This window comes from Somniosus microcephalus, chromosome 1 (assembly GCF_052327205.1).
Source record: "Somniosus microcephalus isolate GS21.2 chromosome 1, FLI_Smic_1.0, whole genome shotgun sequence".
NCBI classification, from domain to species: domain Eukaryota; kingdom Metazoa; phylum Chordata; class Chondrichthyes; order Squaliformes; family Somniosidae; genus Somniosus; species Somniosus microcephalus.
Window position 1 is genome coordinate 239,373,133 of NC_140987.1, and position 17,808 is coordinate 239,390,940.

Consider the following 17,808-nt stretch of genomic DNA (forward strand, 5'->3'; position numbering starts at 1 on the left):
CAAATGGCTTGGAGTAACAAAAGATTTTCATTATCTAGGTGATGTGGAAAAGTAATTAATAAAGCTGATATAATGCTTATATTATTATAGCCAAAGTAGTAGAGTCCAATTGTCACATTTTGGGATTTCTGACAATGCCTCCATGGGAGGATCTTGGTGTAATTTATATTAAAAATTCTAATATCGAGTTAAATGTAGCTCTCAAGGGAATAGAATAACAGAGCTTGGAAATTTAGTTTAGTTTGCAGACTAAGGGGGAGAATCTGAGGCCTCCTGCCCAGCAGAAACAGAGCCTTGAAAAAGATGTGCAGAAGAACTTACTGCCCCGTTCCTGCCATCGCTGTGGCCAGTGCCAGAATAGGTGGCCCCAAGCGAGCACACAGTTTATTTAGGGAATGCCACCTCATTTTAACCCCTCCCAACACACCGCTCCCGTACAGCTAGGGTGGTTAAAATCGACCCCATTGGGTCAGAACACCAATTCAGTTGTCTACCATGACTACATTTTTTTACGCCATCATTTAGAGCATACAAACAAAAGGGGACAGTTTACCTCAACTTCATCACCTAATGTGATACAGGTTGAGCATCCAAAATCCGGAGTTCCGGAAACCGGAAAGTTCCAGAATCCGGACTCCGGGAAGATTGGTTGCAGGGTCATCCGGAATCCGTAAAATGTACCGGAATCCAGACACCCTGTTAAACCGTTTCTGCCGCCAGCCGGGTGACGTCCAAAAACCGGAAATATCGCAGCCTGGGCCCAGGCATTTCCAGACTCGGAGTGTGTCTCTGATGTCTGAAGTCGGAAACGCCTGAGCCCAGGTTGCAATATTTCCGGACTTCGGACATCAGAAACACATTCCGAAGTCCGGAAAAACACGAAAACTGGCTCGGCCTCGGTCCCGAGGTTGCCGGATTCAGGACGTTCAACCTGTATTTGCAAACTGTCAACAGATCTGTTTGACATGACAAAGTTGACGATATCTCACTGCTCCTGTTAAATCTGGTTATATGGGAGGGAAGCTCTAAGCAATGCTAATGGTACTGGAGAGATTTTTAAAGACTCATCAACTTTCAAGCAAACTATTCTGAAGAACATCAATACATGGATGCTTCAGAGTCTGATTATGCTTTAAACATTTCTTTCATTGTCAGAATAATCGATGGAACTGAACTGTAATCCCAGATGGCCATTGACTCCCAATGTCTGGGGCTCAGAGACAGCATCTTCCCTTCACTAGTCAGGTGGTTCCCTATTGTAGTCAACAGAACCTCCTAGAGTCACTGCAAGGACACAAAGGCCAGGATAGTTTTTGGAGGTATTTTCAACAGTTTCAAGTGTTTCTGGGAAAATACAAGGCACAACACATCTTCACATATTTTGCCACGGTACTTTGTTAGTTCCCTTTTACCTTTGTGAACAAATGTTGACAGCTCCATAGTACCTCAACATGATAGCCAAGATATCATGAATATATTGGCCCAGATATTCTGATCCCTATGGGTGGGTATGTGCTGTGTACCCACCCGTAGGGACATTGGAAATGCCGGTTTCAGGCATGCACTGCGCATGCGCTGAAAACCGGCATTTCCGATCTGTCAAAAATGGTCTTGACAGATCCTCTGGCTGCCCAGAAGGGCCTCTGCGGGCGGATAGTTCCGCATTTTGGAGACTCTCCACCCACAGAAAACCCTTACAATTCTTACGCCTGGTAAAAGCAGGCATAAGGCCTGTTTTTACCAGGATAAGAGTTGAACAAAGTAAAAAAAAAAAATTTTTTTTCACTGATTTATCATTTAAAAATACTTTAAAAGGTAAGTTTATTTTTAGCCCCGTAAAAAATTTTAATTATTTTTTTCAAAAAATTTAATTTTTGTTTAAAATACTTAATTTATTGTAATTTCAAGTCATTTTAAAAATGTGATGCTTTAAAAAAAAATATTTAAAGTTTTACTATGTTTTTTCATTGATTTCCATTCATATATTTGACAGATCTTCCTGTCAAGTGTATGAAGGGAGATTCCCTTCTGTGATTGGCTCCCCATGGCCAACGTGATCCCAGAGACGCTGCAAACTACCTGCGCCCCTGGGATACGTGGGCCCTGCGCACTTCAAGTTTGGTGAGGCCCAGGAGCGGATGTGTGCGCATCCCGGGAACCCTCAGGTAACGGCGCAGATTTTTCCAGATCGCAGGCCTCCGCCAGCGGGAGGCCTGCGATCGGAAAATACAGGCCATTGAAATCAGCCCTTCATATGGTGAAATTAAACACACTCTAGTGACAACCTACAAGACCTTACTCCCCACCCTACATAAGGCCCCCATCATGCAACATGTTCTACCAAGTATGACTAATTGACTGGTTTAATCTGCAAATGAGGGATGCAGAGAAGAGCATAGACTGCAGTGGGTTGCAGTGAAGTGGGGTGGTAGAGGGACACACACACACACAGAGAAAACAAACACAAACCAAATGAGTCGACTTCTTCACTCACATCAATATGTTTTAAGGTAAAAACCACAGGGGCTGCCAGATAGATTCGGTTGCTTTCTTTGCTTATTGCCGCAGAGACGACCTGTGAGTTGACTATAACAGTGTGATTGGTTGACAGCGCCTCACTTCCTAGCTTGAAGCTGGCATTCTCCGTAGAAAGATAGCTGCCCAGATTATTGTAGAGAACGAAAGCCACTCTTATCTCACCTGCAACGAAGGGATAAGGCATATTATCTTTACTGACATTTTGAAAAATGGAAGTGCAATGATTATTTAAAAGTAGAGATTGAGAGAGTAATTGTGCCTTCCTGAAAAACTGAATGCAGTGCAGTTTTACCCTTTCATGACCCAAAAGTTCAGGAAAGCTGACTTTTCTCTCAGTCAGTATAAAATGTCACATTGTTGCCGTGGTAGATTAATCTGATTTTCAGAACCTAAAGCTCTGTAAAGCCCGTGTTGAAGTGCACTCAGAAGGAGCCTCCAACCATGATGAGAAAATTGCAGGAACCAAGTATCTGGTCTACACTCATTTGGCCAATACAGATGCAATATTTGGCTTTTGCTGCATGTATGTATCATTTTAAAGGGCAACACATCAGCAGCCATCCTTTGAGTACCACAGGACGATTTTGCCATTAAATACAACTGCATGATTGCAATGTTTCAGTTCATTGAGAAAACACTGAACAAAAATACTGTGAGGCATCCACCTACTTGTTCCTCATATTCTATTTGACAATCTGTAGAAATTTAAAATAAATAGTTCTACAGACTTTTCAACAATAGACTTTAGATGGACTCAAAAATGAAATCAATGCTGAAGCACCAAAAATTAGGCTTCATTACTACAGTATTTGGAAATACTCCACTGCCTGTGTTGGTATTATAGGGCCCTATTTTTTTTGGAGGCAAAATGGTTGGAGAGCAATAATAAACTTTTCTATGGGTAGATTTTGATCTTCACCACCTAGGAGGATTGCCTGCTCCTTATAGGAGCCCCCTGATTTTCATTCCACTGATATAATTGGAATAAAAATCAGGCAGGCTCTGTAACAGCCAGGCAATGTGCTCCACCAGATTACCGACTAGTAAGTGAAGACAAAGATCTGCCTCAGGAGTCTTGGTCCCATGCTAAAATGTGTTAATGAAAATTAACCACAAAAAAGCTCGTTAAAGCCTTGTTAAAGACCAATCATGAGCAACTCATGCTGATTTGCTCAGGGGGATTGACACAGAAATTGAATTATGGACTCACATTCAGACTTACGAGTTAGTTGTGTGAATGAAGGATAACATTGTAAAGCATCTGTGCAGCTAAAATAATCCAGATATATCAAACTGTCTAATAAAAACACAACAATGGTACAGTTAATTCAGATGTCAGTATTTTATTAAGCTGAAATTGCAGCTTTTGTGTGTTCAGTCCACAAACTTCAATTATAGTTTGAAGGAAATATGGAATGAATCAATTGCATCAACATGTCAGACGAAGGATAAGATGCTGTGATACGATTCAGTAATGTACTGATTATAGCAAATCTGATAGAACTTCAGAATATTTCAAAAACATTATTTCTTACAAATAAGTAACACATTTTAAGCTATGCCAAGCATGTTAGGGAGGCTATAATACAACCTTTAAAGCATTAGGGTACTTGTATTATTTTCATGGAATAAAAGAAATATATGCTAAAGGGTTTATTGAGAAATTTGAGGAGCTATGACTGTAGCAATTTTGAATAAATTGGTAAAAATCCCATTTCTTTGTTTTCACCCCATTTGGCTTTTGAGCATGTACTGAGGGAGTGGTGCCTCAATTCAAAGTCAGTGATTTGCTAAAAATAAATGGGTGTTATAAACTAAAATAGCACTTGTGCCAACACCTGCAGCAAGGCTGCTACATGGGATGACAGCGTGGCACCTCTGATAGCATGGTCTTGTTATGTGCAGGGTCCTTTACTACAGCCCAATGTCCACACTCTGACCAGCAAGCTGCAGAATTGGAGAGGCAAGGACATCGCTCCCTCCCTGTGCCTCGACTCTGCTCATTACCTCCTTCAAGTTAGCCCTAATTGAGGAATATGGATAATCAAGAGTCACAAGCCCACCGCGATTTTCTACAAGGAGGCAGGTTGGCGTCGGGACCGTTAGTTGGCGGGTTCCGGTCCCGCTGCCGCTGCCAGACCCAGCCGGCCTGCTGATGCAATTTTAGGTTAATTGGGCTTGTTAAGCCCGCCGTGTGGGTTACCCGCCCTGATCACAAGGTGCAGGTCTGCTGAGCTGCTCTGCTGATGCGTTTACAGCCAGTGCATTTAAGAGGGTCATTTTACAATTAGATCTCACATAGTTTCTGCTGCTCCTGATTGCTGCTGCTCACCATGATGTCTGCAGAGAGACAAAAGGCAGCTCCCCGATTTAACGAAGAATCCCTCCATGTTCTTGTGGAGGGAGTCAGAGGACTTCGGGAGGTCCTATACCCAGGTGATGGAAGAAGGAAACCTCCTCAGCAGACAAAGGCAGCCTGGCTGCGAATAGCTGAGGAGGTTACTGCAAGGTCCATGTTCAGACGCACCTGGGTCCAATGATCTTCTGCGCTCTGGAAAAGTGAGTATAAAAGCACACTTACCTTAATTCTGCTGTGCCTGTCATCACATCCCCATCACTGCATTGGTAACCCTACTCCTGCACATCCTAACTCACCCCAACATCCCTTACACCATCACCCATCCCTCTCTCCCTATGTACAGAATCACTTCCCCATCTTACTATGCACCCCTCACACCCACCCTCAAGGTTATGCAATGACAACAGCTAACAACTCAAAAGGAGGGAACTTGGTAATGGGAACCCACTCCAACATAGTCTCCCTCTGAACATCTATCGTATCCATTCTTTACACTCATTCCATCAGTCTCACTGAAACTCCACTTTTTTCCTTCATTGCAGGAAAAGAGAGCTCACAATAAGAGGAAGAGGGAGAGAACAGGAGGAGGACCACCATCCTTCTCACAGCTCACCCACGCTGAGTAGGCCACTCTCAACATATCAGGAACAGCTCGAAGTGGGGGATGGAGACTTACTCAGTAGAACAACTTGGTGACAGAATGCTTCTCCATCCATCTTATTTGGCTTTCATGAGTGACACATATGGGATCTGATGTCAATAGAAATTGAATGCTCATCATGTGCACAATGGGATGTGTCTGCAATCTACATATCACATGTCTAACTCCGGTCTTTACTCTCGCACTGGACCAGCAAGAGTCCCCCTCCCTACTGTCGAGGAGGAAGAACAGGAGGACTCCTCAGAGGATGCTGCATCCTCTGAGGGTACAGCGTCAGCACAAATGAGCACATCAGGCACCAGTGCAGAGATGCACACCTCAGTGGATCATTTGCGAGATAGAGAAGTGTTGTCACCTGGTGTCTCACAATTCACGAGTGAGCAAGAGCAGATGGTGGAGACAAGGACAGCAGTGGAGAGTCCTCGTCGGAGGCCGCAGGACTCTCCTAGCTCTGCTCAGCTGCATGTAGACGCTGATCCTCGGGGACCATCCAGTAAGAGATGGTCTTGGTAATGGGAACCCACTCCAACATAGTCTCCCTCTGAACATCTATCGTATCCATTCTTTACACTCATTCCATCAGTCTCACTGAAACTCCACTTTTGGATTGAGGAAGAAGTGCAGGAGGCTCTGACTGGGTTTGCAACCACGGTGACTGCGCGTGTGCAGTGAATGGAGGAGTCCATCTCAAACATGACCAATGCCATGGTGCACACAATGGCGAATGTAGGTACTGCCATGGAAAGGATGGCAACCTCCACGGAGGACATAAATCGCCAGATTCAAAACAACATGGTGACTCTTCTAAATAGATGGTCAGCTATGGAGAATAAATGGGCATCTATCATGGAGAGGAACCAGAGGTCCATGGGCCTCCCCGGTATGAGGACTGTCAGTACAGAGACGGTGCCTCATGGCCCCACTGATGTGCAGCAAGGTGCTCTCCAGCTACTTGCTAGCAGAGAAGTGCGGGTGGCCCATGAGAGTGATGATGGTGGGAGGTGACATGCAAGTGGGGGCTCCTCTCCAAGCTCTCATACTTCCATCCCCTTACCAACCCCTCGGTCAGAGCCCCAGATGACTGCCCGAGCAGTGATGGCCGAGTCTGCCCCTGTGCAGCGCAGGAGGAGCAGACTTTGGCGGGGCCTTCACAGACTCCAAAACCCAGAGGACGACCGCCAAAGGCGTCTAAGCAGGCGCAGCAGGAAAGTGAGCAGGCTGTCTCTATATCTGCTGAAGCCACAGGGGTAGCACAATGTAGAAGCACGAGTACGAGAAAGCTTACACATAAATAATGACACGGGTTCTCACTTGGATATTCTGATGGAATTCAAATTAAATTTGTGTTCTTTTACTCTGTTGCAATAAATTAATGTTGTATGAATGTTTGACATGTTGCCATATGTGTGCTCACAAGTTGAGGTGGCACAATGAAGGGTGAGGGCGCCTTTTATGTCCAGCAATGCAGGTGACAATGGATATAGAGTTAACACCACACACTTACAGCCTCAAGATAGAATGTGTTTCCCAAATTGTTAAATCAGCAACCTCTGACATTTGAAATTGAGCAGAAGTGAGAGTGCAGCTTTTAGACTGCAATTGCAGCTGTGAAGTAGCCAGCTCATTGGTCCACCCGACACACTAACCTGGCGTGATCTCCAAATGTCATGAATCCCGTTGAAAATGTTGGAAAATAGCAAACGCCTGTCAAAATAGCAGTTAGCAAGCATTTAACAAGGAGTTAAAGTGCTTTAAATCCCTTACCCGCTGCTTGGCGTCGGGTCTGTTGTGAAATCGCAGACCCGACAATCTTGAAACTCACACGGAGGTGGGTTCGCGGCGGGTTTCTAACCCGCCGTCAATGATTGCAACTTTAACAGCTGACCCGCCTCCGAACCCGCCCTCTGAGCATCGGCAAAATCGCGGTCGTTATTTCTGTCGCACCTCGTATTTAGAGTTAACAATTTCAATTAAAACTTACCATTACGGCCATTCTTCTTCAGAGTACTTGCTGAAAGCTGGATGGAGTTCCCATTTATTCCGTTTTGTGGAAATTGCAGATCCTCCAATGTTCCATCTGTGCTCAAGCGGGCAACCTCCAACACTGTTATCACCAAGAGAGCACAAAACAAGCAATTCGTTTTGTGGCAACCAGACATTTTCAACATCAACTACAACACACTCAAGATCTATGTGTCTGCTGTTCCATATTAGGGCTTCTTATAAGTCAAAATGTGTTATCAATGGGAGGCTAAGTGTTGAACCAAAATTTGGAAATCTTGATTGAAGAGGAATGTTCTCTAATTCTGGCTGCCTTTTGACGTGTCTTACATAGAATTACATAGAATGTACAGCACAGAAACAGGCCATTCGGCTCAAACAGTTCATGCTGGCATTTATGCTCAACTCGAGCCTCCTTCCAACCTTCCTCATCTAACTCCATCAGCAGAACTGTCCATTGCCTTCTCCTTCATCTGCTCATCTGGCTTCCCCTTAAATGCATCTATACTATTCACATTAACTACTGTTTTCTCTGTTGTTGTGGAAGACCTGAAGTTCAGCCTGTCCAATTGTTACCCTCCCTGCTCCTGTGTGGTGCAATTTTAAAGGTTGAACCAAGTCTTCTACTTGGTTTCACCTGTGGTGTCTTACGGGTGGCCGCACAATGTAACCATGGCGGCCCTGCAGATGCAGCCTCCTGCTGATTGCCTGGTATGATTGTGAAGGAAGCCCAATGCGTGGCAACTAGAAAGTTTCTGCCAATTTGATTGAACCATCCCTTGAAAGGCCCTTTTTAGCAAACTCATTATAATAGTGGAACGTGTAAAGTTCAGGCTCCACATGTTCCACCATTTAATAATAAGTTTGCTCAAAACACAAAGCCACATGGAGGAAAAAAATACTACACAAGTATCCAGCATTTTTGGCCTCCAAGGTTCAAATTCGTTCAACATATTTCAGTAGAAGCCTTTGTGGTAATTGTGTCGATAATTTCTGCAACTCTTGTAATTTAGTCTTTGGGGAAAAAAATCAATTCTTAGCAAATGAGGAATCATCTGTTCACTCATGGAACACCAAATAAATGTTTCTCATACTATCAAGCGGTGCTTACTGCTAAAAAGAGATTTCTTAACTGTCGTATAGTTTTCGAAATGACTAGACTCACGTATGTTTTCTGTGTTTTCTCGGACTATGTCCGTCTTGAGCAGATTATCAGCAAGGACGAAGGCGCCCTGCTCCACTGTATCAAGTAACATAGTGGCTGCTCGCAGCTGATCATTTGTCATCAGGTCCTTCCATGCGTCCAGGGCTTGAGGCTGCAAGAGGTTGTTAACCGTCTCCACCATGGCCTGTAGTTCAGGGAAAAGAATGACACAGGATTGTAACTTTGCCCACTGAGGACAGCCATGGGTTCATGCTACAACCACCCATGTAATCTCAGCAGTACCACCATGGGGAGGCACGGAGTGGAAGATGAACAGGTCCCTACGTGGAAGGGAGGGCAATCTCAGCCACTCTTGCGTGCCTCTCAAGTTCACAATGCACAGCAGTAAAGCAATGCCAAGTTTAAGAACAAGTCATTGCTTTACTGTAAGAAACAATGTTCTCTTTCTGCAGGTTCAAATTAGACATGTGTAGAAGAACAAATCCATAAATACAGTTCTGCTGTATTTACAGTCAATAAATATCGATGCACTGAAAACAATCTTCTTGCATTGAACGTTTGGGATAAAAGGCAACTGTAGCCACCTTTTAATCTGATTTAGCTCGAGCAGACTAGTAAAAAGGAATATTGTTTTTTGCCCAAGGTAAGAAGCCACTGCCTTAGATCCAGTTATTATTATGCAGGCAGGCTGGCTGAACTACTGTTTCCTGCACTCACTGTGGAACAATCTGACTTTTCCAATAAACAGTGCTATTTCATTCTGAGTACTCGAGTGAGCGAGATACATTTTCAGCATTTTAATACAACTTCATTTTTCTTTAGGGAAAAACATATCAAATGCAAGACAAGAATATGGCACAAACAGAAAAGAAAATATCAGTTGCAATAGTTAATAAGCAGAAATGGTGCAATTTTCTCATCAGTCAGTTCTCACAAATGGACAAGCAGTGTCTCTATGCCCATTATATTCATGTATGCAGGCGGTCATGTCCTCACCCTGCGTGCATCATATTACTTCAGATGCCAAGATTCATTCGCTCATTCCCACCTGATCTGAACACCCTCCTTCTGCCCCTTTCACTTTCTGTGGTAATAACGATGCTTCATGCCAACATTATATGTGTAAAGTGGTCCAACTGCCTTAGTAGCTTAACAGGTGGAGCCACAGATGCCAGTGGCTTACTGATGCAAAAGGAACAGAAGTTAATGAGCATGAAACACTGAAATGTTTAAGATACAAGCTTCCTCACCACAGCGACTCAATGTACTGGATTTTGCAGTCGGAGGCATACCTCTGGAGTATGCCTCTGACCCACTAATAAAATTTGCACTTACCTTCAGGCTCCTGGGCTTCGGAGACTTCGGGTCCTGGGTCTCCGAGCGTACGCCTGCGTAAAGGCCCATGGATCCCAGGGACGCAGGCGGTTCGAAAGCGTCCCTGGGATCATGTGGGCCAAGTCCTCCAATCAGAAAGGAGGATTCCTAATATGCTTATGGAGATTCCATTTACGAATGGAATCCCCAAATGATTAAATAATTTTATACAACTGGAAAAAAAATGTCCCCATTTTCAAATTTAATTAAAAGCCCCTTCAATAAAGCATATACAATAAAAATGTAATTTTCTGAAAAATAATTTTAAACATTTTAATCCGGGCCAAAACTTACATAAACTAATTTTAAATGTTTGTGTATGATTTTTTATTTTTAAATTTTTAAGATTTATATTAACCTTATGCTGGTGAAAGCAGGCTCTTGACAGATCGCAAGCTCCGGGTTTTCACACATGCACAGCGCATGTGGAAACCCGGAACTTGCAGGGCCTTTCTGAAGGCTTACGGCAGCGTACGCCGTCATCGGGAGTGCAAAATCTGGGCCATTGTTTAGAAGAGAAATGAACAAGCAAATCACATTGAATGATCAATACCTTTTTTTTTACAACAGTAACTTGCATTTATATGGCACCTTTAACGTGGTAAAATGTCTCAAGGTGTTTCACAGGAGCATAAGCAGACAAAAATGACACCAAGCCAATGAAGGAGACATTAGGACAGATGACCAAAAACCTGGTCAAACAGGTTTTAGGGACTGTCTTAATGGAGGAGAAAGGTGGGGAGGTTTAGGGAGGGAATTCCAGAGCACAGGGTCTAGACGGCTGAAGGCATGGCCGCCGATGATGGGCAAAGGAAGTGGAGGATGTACAAGAGGCCATAGTTGGAGGAACGCTAAGTTCTCAGAGGATTGTAGGACTGAAGCAGATTGTGGAGATAGTCAGGGGCGCGGTCATGGAGAGATTTGAACACGAGGATGAGAATTTTAAAATCAAGCCGTTGGTGGACCAGGAGCCACTGAAGAGTGATGGGTGAATGGGACTTGGTGTAAGTTAGGATTCGGGCAGCAGAGTTTTGGATGAGCTCAAGTTTATGGAGGGTGAAAGATGGGAGGGAGCCAGGAGAGCTCTGAAATAGTAGAATCTGGAGGTTACAATAGCATGAATTGAGTAGACAGGGCCTATATTCTCTGATGTTTAGAAGAATGAGAGGTGATCTCATTGAAACATATTAAATTCTTACAGGCTCAGTCGTTGAGTATATTCAAGACAGAGATCGATAGATTTTTGAATATTAAGGGAATCAAGGGATATGGGGATAGTGCAGGAAAGTGGAGATAAGGTAGAAGATTAGCCATGATATTATTGAATGGCAGAGCAGGCTCGAGGGGCCGATAGGCTTACTCCTGCTCCTATTTCTTATGTTCTTATGAATGAGGATTGCCGCAGCAGATGGGCTGAGGAAAAGGCGGATACAGGTGCTACTACAGAGGTGGAAGTAGGTGGTTTTTGTGATGGTGCGGATAGGGGTTGGAAGCTCAGTTATAGTCACTGTTGTATTGTAGGAAACGCGGCAGCCAATTTACGCACAAGGAGGTCCCACAAACAGCAATGTGATAATGGCCAGACAATCGTTTTTTAGTGATGTTGGTTGGGGATTAAACATTGGCATGGGCACTGGAGAGCACTCCCCTGCTCTTCTTTCAAATAGTGCCACGGGACCTTTTACGTTTAGCTGAGACGGGGCCTCGGTTTAAAATCTCATCCGAAAGATGCCACCTGCAATCAGCCTAGATTTTGTGCTGGCGGCTCTGGAGTGGGACTTGAACCCACAATCTTCTTACTCAGAGGCAAGAGCGTAACCACCGAGCCACAGCTGACATCCAAATATTAGGACAGTTGACCATTCCATTGTATAATGTTCTCGGCCTCAAAACAGTGAATCCTCTGCCTTATCTTGAGCAGCGCATGGGGAGATTATCTGATCTATATAACCACCTATTGTCTCGTGTGGATCCATCGCATCAGACCCAAAGATACCACACTTCTAAGTGCCACACTTCTACAGGACAAAAATGAGTGATTACCCTAAATCAACTCAATCAGATATCAGATTGACTGAAAGGAAAATTAATCAAGATATCAGTGGCCAATAAGAAGTAGGAAAGTGGCAGAAAGTGAGAAAATTGTTCAATTCCATCCTCCCCCACCCCAAACAGCAACAGGAAACGATGAATCAACTCACTCCAAAAGTCCTGATTGGGCTTCAGCTGCTATCTTGAAATGTTTCATCAATCTCAAATTTAACTGTATAACTAACAATTATAACAAAAATCCCCCATAAAAATTGAACAATTCAGAATAAATTATTCCTCAAGGTGCCTATACCGTGATGTAAATCCCTGATAAACAGTTTCTTGGAAAGGCCTATTCTTATGTTGGAAGCCTAGAGCTTAACATGGAGTATTTGGGTGGAACTTCATTTTGGGTTGAGGTTTTGTGGTAAACCACTGTTATACCTGTCTGTGTCTGTATGTGTATTCCACTAGGTACAGGTCTGGACATGTCTCGGCTGACTCCTCCCACTATTCCAGGTATATAAGTGACTACCTCCCAGTCCCTTAGTATTCTGGACGGGTCGACCACTTGAGACTAGACCTTCATTCTTTAGTTAATAAAAGCCTGATTGTTACTCGCTCAACCTCAGTCTTTTGAGTAATTGATGGCGCATCAATTTTATTAACTACATTTTTTATAATGGAGAAGATCCTCACACCAGCATGCCTGGACCTGGACAGTCGGGAAGCGGACGCTTCCACCAAGTTTGCTCACTGGCTCACGTGCTTCGAGACATTCCTGACTGCCTCCACTGCGGTCGAAACGGATGCGGACAAACTGTCTGTCCTGTTCTCCAAGGTGAACCACCGAGTGTACTCAGTCATCCGGGACGCGACCTCGTACACAGCCGCCCTCCAGCTCCTCAAGACCCAGTACACGCGCCCTGTGAACGAAGTATACGCTAGGCACCTTCTGGGGAGTCACAAGCAACAACCTGGGGAATCGACTGAGGAATACCTCCAAGCACTGTCCGTGCTTGGCCGGGCCATGTGGGTGTAAGGCGGTAACGCCCACTAAGTACACGGAGGAACTGATCCGGGATGCCTTCGTAGCGGGCCACAGGTCCAACTACACCCGACAGCGACTGCTGGAGCAGAGTGACCTCACCCTCGACAAAGCCTCCGACATCGCACTAACGCTGGACGCAGCCTTCCGGGGCATGGATGTCTACTCCTCTGCACCATGGACGCCGCGGGGAACGACAACCTGGGACACGGTAGGACAGCCCCATAGCACCGTGCCACCCCAGCCACAGCCCAACAACGGCCCAACTACCGCAGCAGTGTCCCAAAGCCAGACAGCAGTATCCCAAGGCCAGAAATGCTACTTCTGTGGCCAGGCCAAACACCCCAGAGCGCGCTGCCCGGCGAAGAATGCGACCTGCTCGGGCTGCGGGAAAAAGGGACACTACGCCAGCGTCTGCAAGGCCAAAGCCACCCCGAACGCCAGCAGCGCCGCGTGTGGGCCGTGCGAGCCGCCATCTTGGGCACCCAACAGCACCGCGTGTGGGCCGTGCGGGCCGCCATCTTGGGCCTCCCCAGCCATGTGCGAACCACCGCAGCAGCAGCCATCTTGGACGACTCCAGCCACATGGGAATCATGGACGACGCCATCTTGGACACCAACCGGGACGCAGCAGACCGCCAACCCCCCCCATCTGATACTCGCAGCGACACACCGACCCCTACGCTGGCCTCTGTGACGCTGGACCAAACGAGACCGCACCAACTAGCTCGGTCCAAAATGGACGTTAAGGTAAACGGCCATGCAATAAACTGCCTTTTTGACTCCGGGAGCACAGAGAGCTTCATCCACCCCGACACGGTGCGGCGTTGCTCTCTCCCAGTCCTGCCTGCGCACCAGCGGATTTCTATGGCCTCCGAGTCCCAGTCAGCGGACATTGGCGGCTATTGCGTGGTGACACTAGTAGTAGACGGGACTGTGTTCAATAATTTTAAACTCCTGGTCCTGCCCGACCTCTGCGCTGCCGTTCTACTGGGGTTGGATTTCCAGTGCCACCTCAAAAGCGTTACGGTGGCCCCCTCCCCACACTCACAGTCCGCAGCCAGCAGCCTCCAAATTGCCCGCCGCGCACCAGATGCAACCTCTCCACACTCAGAGTCCCACCCCCCCACTGTTTGCTAACCTCAGCCCCGACTGTAAGCCCATCGCCACAAAGAGCAGGCGATACAGTGCCGGGGACAGGGTTTTCATCAAAACCGAAGTGGAACGGCTCCTGAAGGAGGGGATTATTGAGGGCAGCTCCAGCCCCTGGCGAGCCCAGGTTGTGGTCGTTAAGACCGGCGAGAAACAACGCCTGGTCATCGACTACAGCCAAACAATAAACCGCTACACCCTGCTGGATGCCTACCCACTCCCCCGCATAGCTGACATGGTCAACCAGATCGCGCAGTACCGCGTCTTTTCGACCATTGACCTGAAATCAGCGTACCGCCAGCTCCCCATCAGCCCTGAAGACCGCCAGTATACTGCTTTTGAGGCAAACGGCCGCCTCTATCACTTCCTTAGGGTTCCCTTCGGCGTTACCAACGGGGTCTCCGTCTTCCAAAGGGAGATGGACCGGATGGTCGATCAAAACGAGCTGCAGGCCACTTTCCCTTACCTAGATAATGTGACCATCTGCGGCCATGGCTTGCAGGACCATGACGCAAACCTCGAGAAATTCCTCCGCACCGCCCAACTCCTGAACCTGACATATAACAAGGAGAAGTGCATATTCCGCACAGACCGCCTCGCCATCCTTGGCTGTGTTGTGGAACACGGGGTCATCGGTCCCGACCCGGACCGGATGCGTCCCCTTATGGAACTCCCACTGCCCCACAGCTCTGAAGAGGTGCCTAGGGTTTTTTTCCTACTACGCCCAGTGGGTCCCCTTCTATGCAGACAAAGCCCGTCCGCTGATCAAGTCCACCTCTTTTCCCGTGACGGCAGAGGCCCGCTTAGCCTTCCACCGTATCAAGGAAGACATTGCCAAAGCCACCATGCACGCAGTGGACGAATCCATCCCCTTCCAGGTGGAAAGCGATGCGTCCGACTTCGCTCTGGCCGCCACCCTTAATCAGGCGGGGAGACCTGTGGCATTCTTCTCACGAACCCTCCAGGGCCCGGAGACCAGACACTCCGCGGTCGAGAAGGAGGCCCAGGCTATCGTGGAGGCTGTGCGTCATTGGAGGCACTACCTGGCCGGAAAACGATTTACCCTGCTCACTGACCAGCGTTCAGTTGCTTTTCTGTTCAACAACAAGCAGAGGGGCAAAATCAAAAATGACAAGATCTTGAGGTGGAGAATCGAACTTTCCACCTACAATTACGAGATCTTGTACCGGCCTGGGAAGCTCAATGAACCCCCAGATGCCCTATCGCGTGGCACCTGCGCCAGCACGCAGATCGATAGGCTGAGGGCCCTCCACAATGACCTCTGCCACCCGGGGGTCACCAGGTTCTTCCACTTCATCAAGGCCCGCAACCTGCCTTACTCCATCGAGGAGGTCAGGACCATGACCAAGAACTGCCAAGTCTGCGCTGAGTGCAAACCGCACTTTTATAGACCAGACAGAGCCCACCTGATAAAAGCCACTCGACCTTTCGAATGCCTGAGCGTCGATTTCAAAGGGCCTCTCCCCTCCTCCGACCGCAATGTGTACTTCCTCAACATCATTGACGAGTACTCCCGGTTCCCGTTCGCTATCCCCTGCCCGGACATGACCAGTGCCACGGTCATTAAATCTCTGAACAGCCTCTTCACCCTGTTCGGTTTCCCCAGCTATATCCATAGCGACCGGGGCTCATCGTTTATGAGCGACGAACTCCGCCAGTACCTGCTCGCTAGGGGTATAGCCACAAGCAGGACCACCAGTTACAAGCCCCGGGGGAATGGACAGGTGGAAAGAGAGAATGCAACAGTTTGGAAGGCCGCCCTACTAGCCTTAAAGTCTAGGGGCCTTCCGACCTCCCGCTGGCAGGAGGTGCTCCCCGATGCGCTCCACTCGATTCGGTCACTGCTCTGCACTGCCACCAATGCCACCCCTCACGAGAAAATGTTTGTCTTCCCAAGGAAGTCCACATCGGGGACATCGTTACCGCCATGGCTGACGTCCCCAGGGCCGGTACTACTGAGAAGACACGTGAGGGCCAATAAAACGGACCCCCTGGTCGAGAGGGTCGACCTCCTCCACGCCAACCCCCAGTACGCTTACATTGCGTACCCGGACGGGCGGGAGGACACAGTCTCCATACGAGACCTCGCACCCTCGGGGACCGCTGTAACCCACTACCACCCCCCCCCCCCCACGACCCGATATCCAACCCCAGCAGCCGGCTCGCCTTGGACCGTCACCCACGAGGACTACACTCCAGGGCCCCAGCCTACACGGGACGCGACGCCGGAAGCTCCACCACCCCTGCCGTCGCCACGTCGATCACAGCGGCAGACAAGACCTCCGGAGAGACTCCAATACACGAACTTTTAAATACACTTCACCCCGCCGGACTCATTTTTAAACAAGGGGTGAATGTGGTAAACCACTGTTATACCTGTCTGTGTCTGTATGTGTATTCCACTAGGTACAGGTCTGGACATGCCTCGGCTGACTCCTCCCACTATTCCAGGTATATAAGTGACTACCTCCCAGTCCCTTAGTATTCTGGACGGGTCGACCACTCGAGACTAGACCTTCATTCTTTAGTTAATAAAAGCCTGATTGTTACTCGCTCAACCTCAGTCTTTTGAGTAATTGATGGCGCATCAGGTTTGTTGCCTGTATCTTGTGCACTGATTTTTTACTAATTTGCAGCATTCTCTGTCAATCACAGCAAGTTCCTCCTCCATGTATTGGCTCCACCCACTGCTTCTGCTCAAGTTCCCTCAACCAAACCACTCCCTTAGCTCTCCAACAAGCCTGGCTCATTCTGCCCTAGTCATCCTCAGCCACGGTGACCCACCCGCAGTTGTTGCCAGCCATGTCAATCTAGCCAGTCTCCACTGCTGTGGATTCTGGCACACATTTCCACTGTGCTCCTAGCCAGTGCCCATGTCAGGTTCTGGGTTTGGCCACTGCTGTGCCATTATTCTGGACCAGCAGTGTACCTGTATCTGGAGCTTGATCGTGCGCCCTAGACTGCTTCCAAGCTCACACCCTCAGTGTGTATCCTGCCCCTATCTTCCCCCTCAGTTCTTCTAGAGCAGATCATGCCTTCCAGTTTCCATCTTCCCTTTGGGTGCTTTTAGCTCCCTCCCTAGTGCTCTCAGAACCTAGTTTTCCTCATAAGTGCCACTAGACCTTTCAGTGCTTCCAGTCTTTATGTCTGCTCTCTGTGATTCGAGCTCACCTTCTGTACTCCCAAAATTTACTTTCCCCCACTCAGTGCTCTGACACTCCCTCACAGTGTGTCCAGTCCCCAGCTCCTCATAGTACTCTCAGTCTTGCTCCTGCTATCTCCTCAGTGCTTCGAAAAGCCAGTCACCCTCAAGAGCATATACCCACCAGTGCTTCCAGACTGCACAACCCAGGACTTCTACTCTCCAGCCAGCCACCAGTGCTTCCAGCTCCCTAGTATCCACGACCCTATTTCTGATTGCTCTCTGAATACAGTGCCCCAAACCCCCACTCCCTCCT

General features: G+C 47.5%; 1 protein-coding gene across 22 annotated transcripts in view; it reads right to left on the reverse strand.

The window, feature by feature from the left end:
- LOC147124680 (adhesion G protein-coupled receptor L3-like) overlaps nt 1-17,808 on the reverse strand; it is a 783,432-nt gene that overhangs the window by 108,815 nt on the left and 656,809 nt on the right. For all 22 annotated transcript variants that reach the window (XM_085991353.1, XM_085991371.1, XM_085991380.1 and 19 more), the window contains 3 exons: nt 8,725-8,908; nt 7,540-7,662; nt 2,495-2,700 (listed from right to left, as the gene is read on the reverse strand). In XM_085991353.1, the coding sequence (XP_085847479.1) occupies nt 2,495-2,700; nt 7,540-7,662; nt 8,725-8,908 (513 nt within the window). The remainder of the gene's footprint in view (nt 1-2,494; nt 2,701-7,539; nt 7,663-8,724; nt 8,909-17,808) is intronic.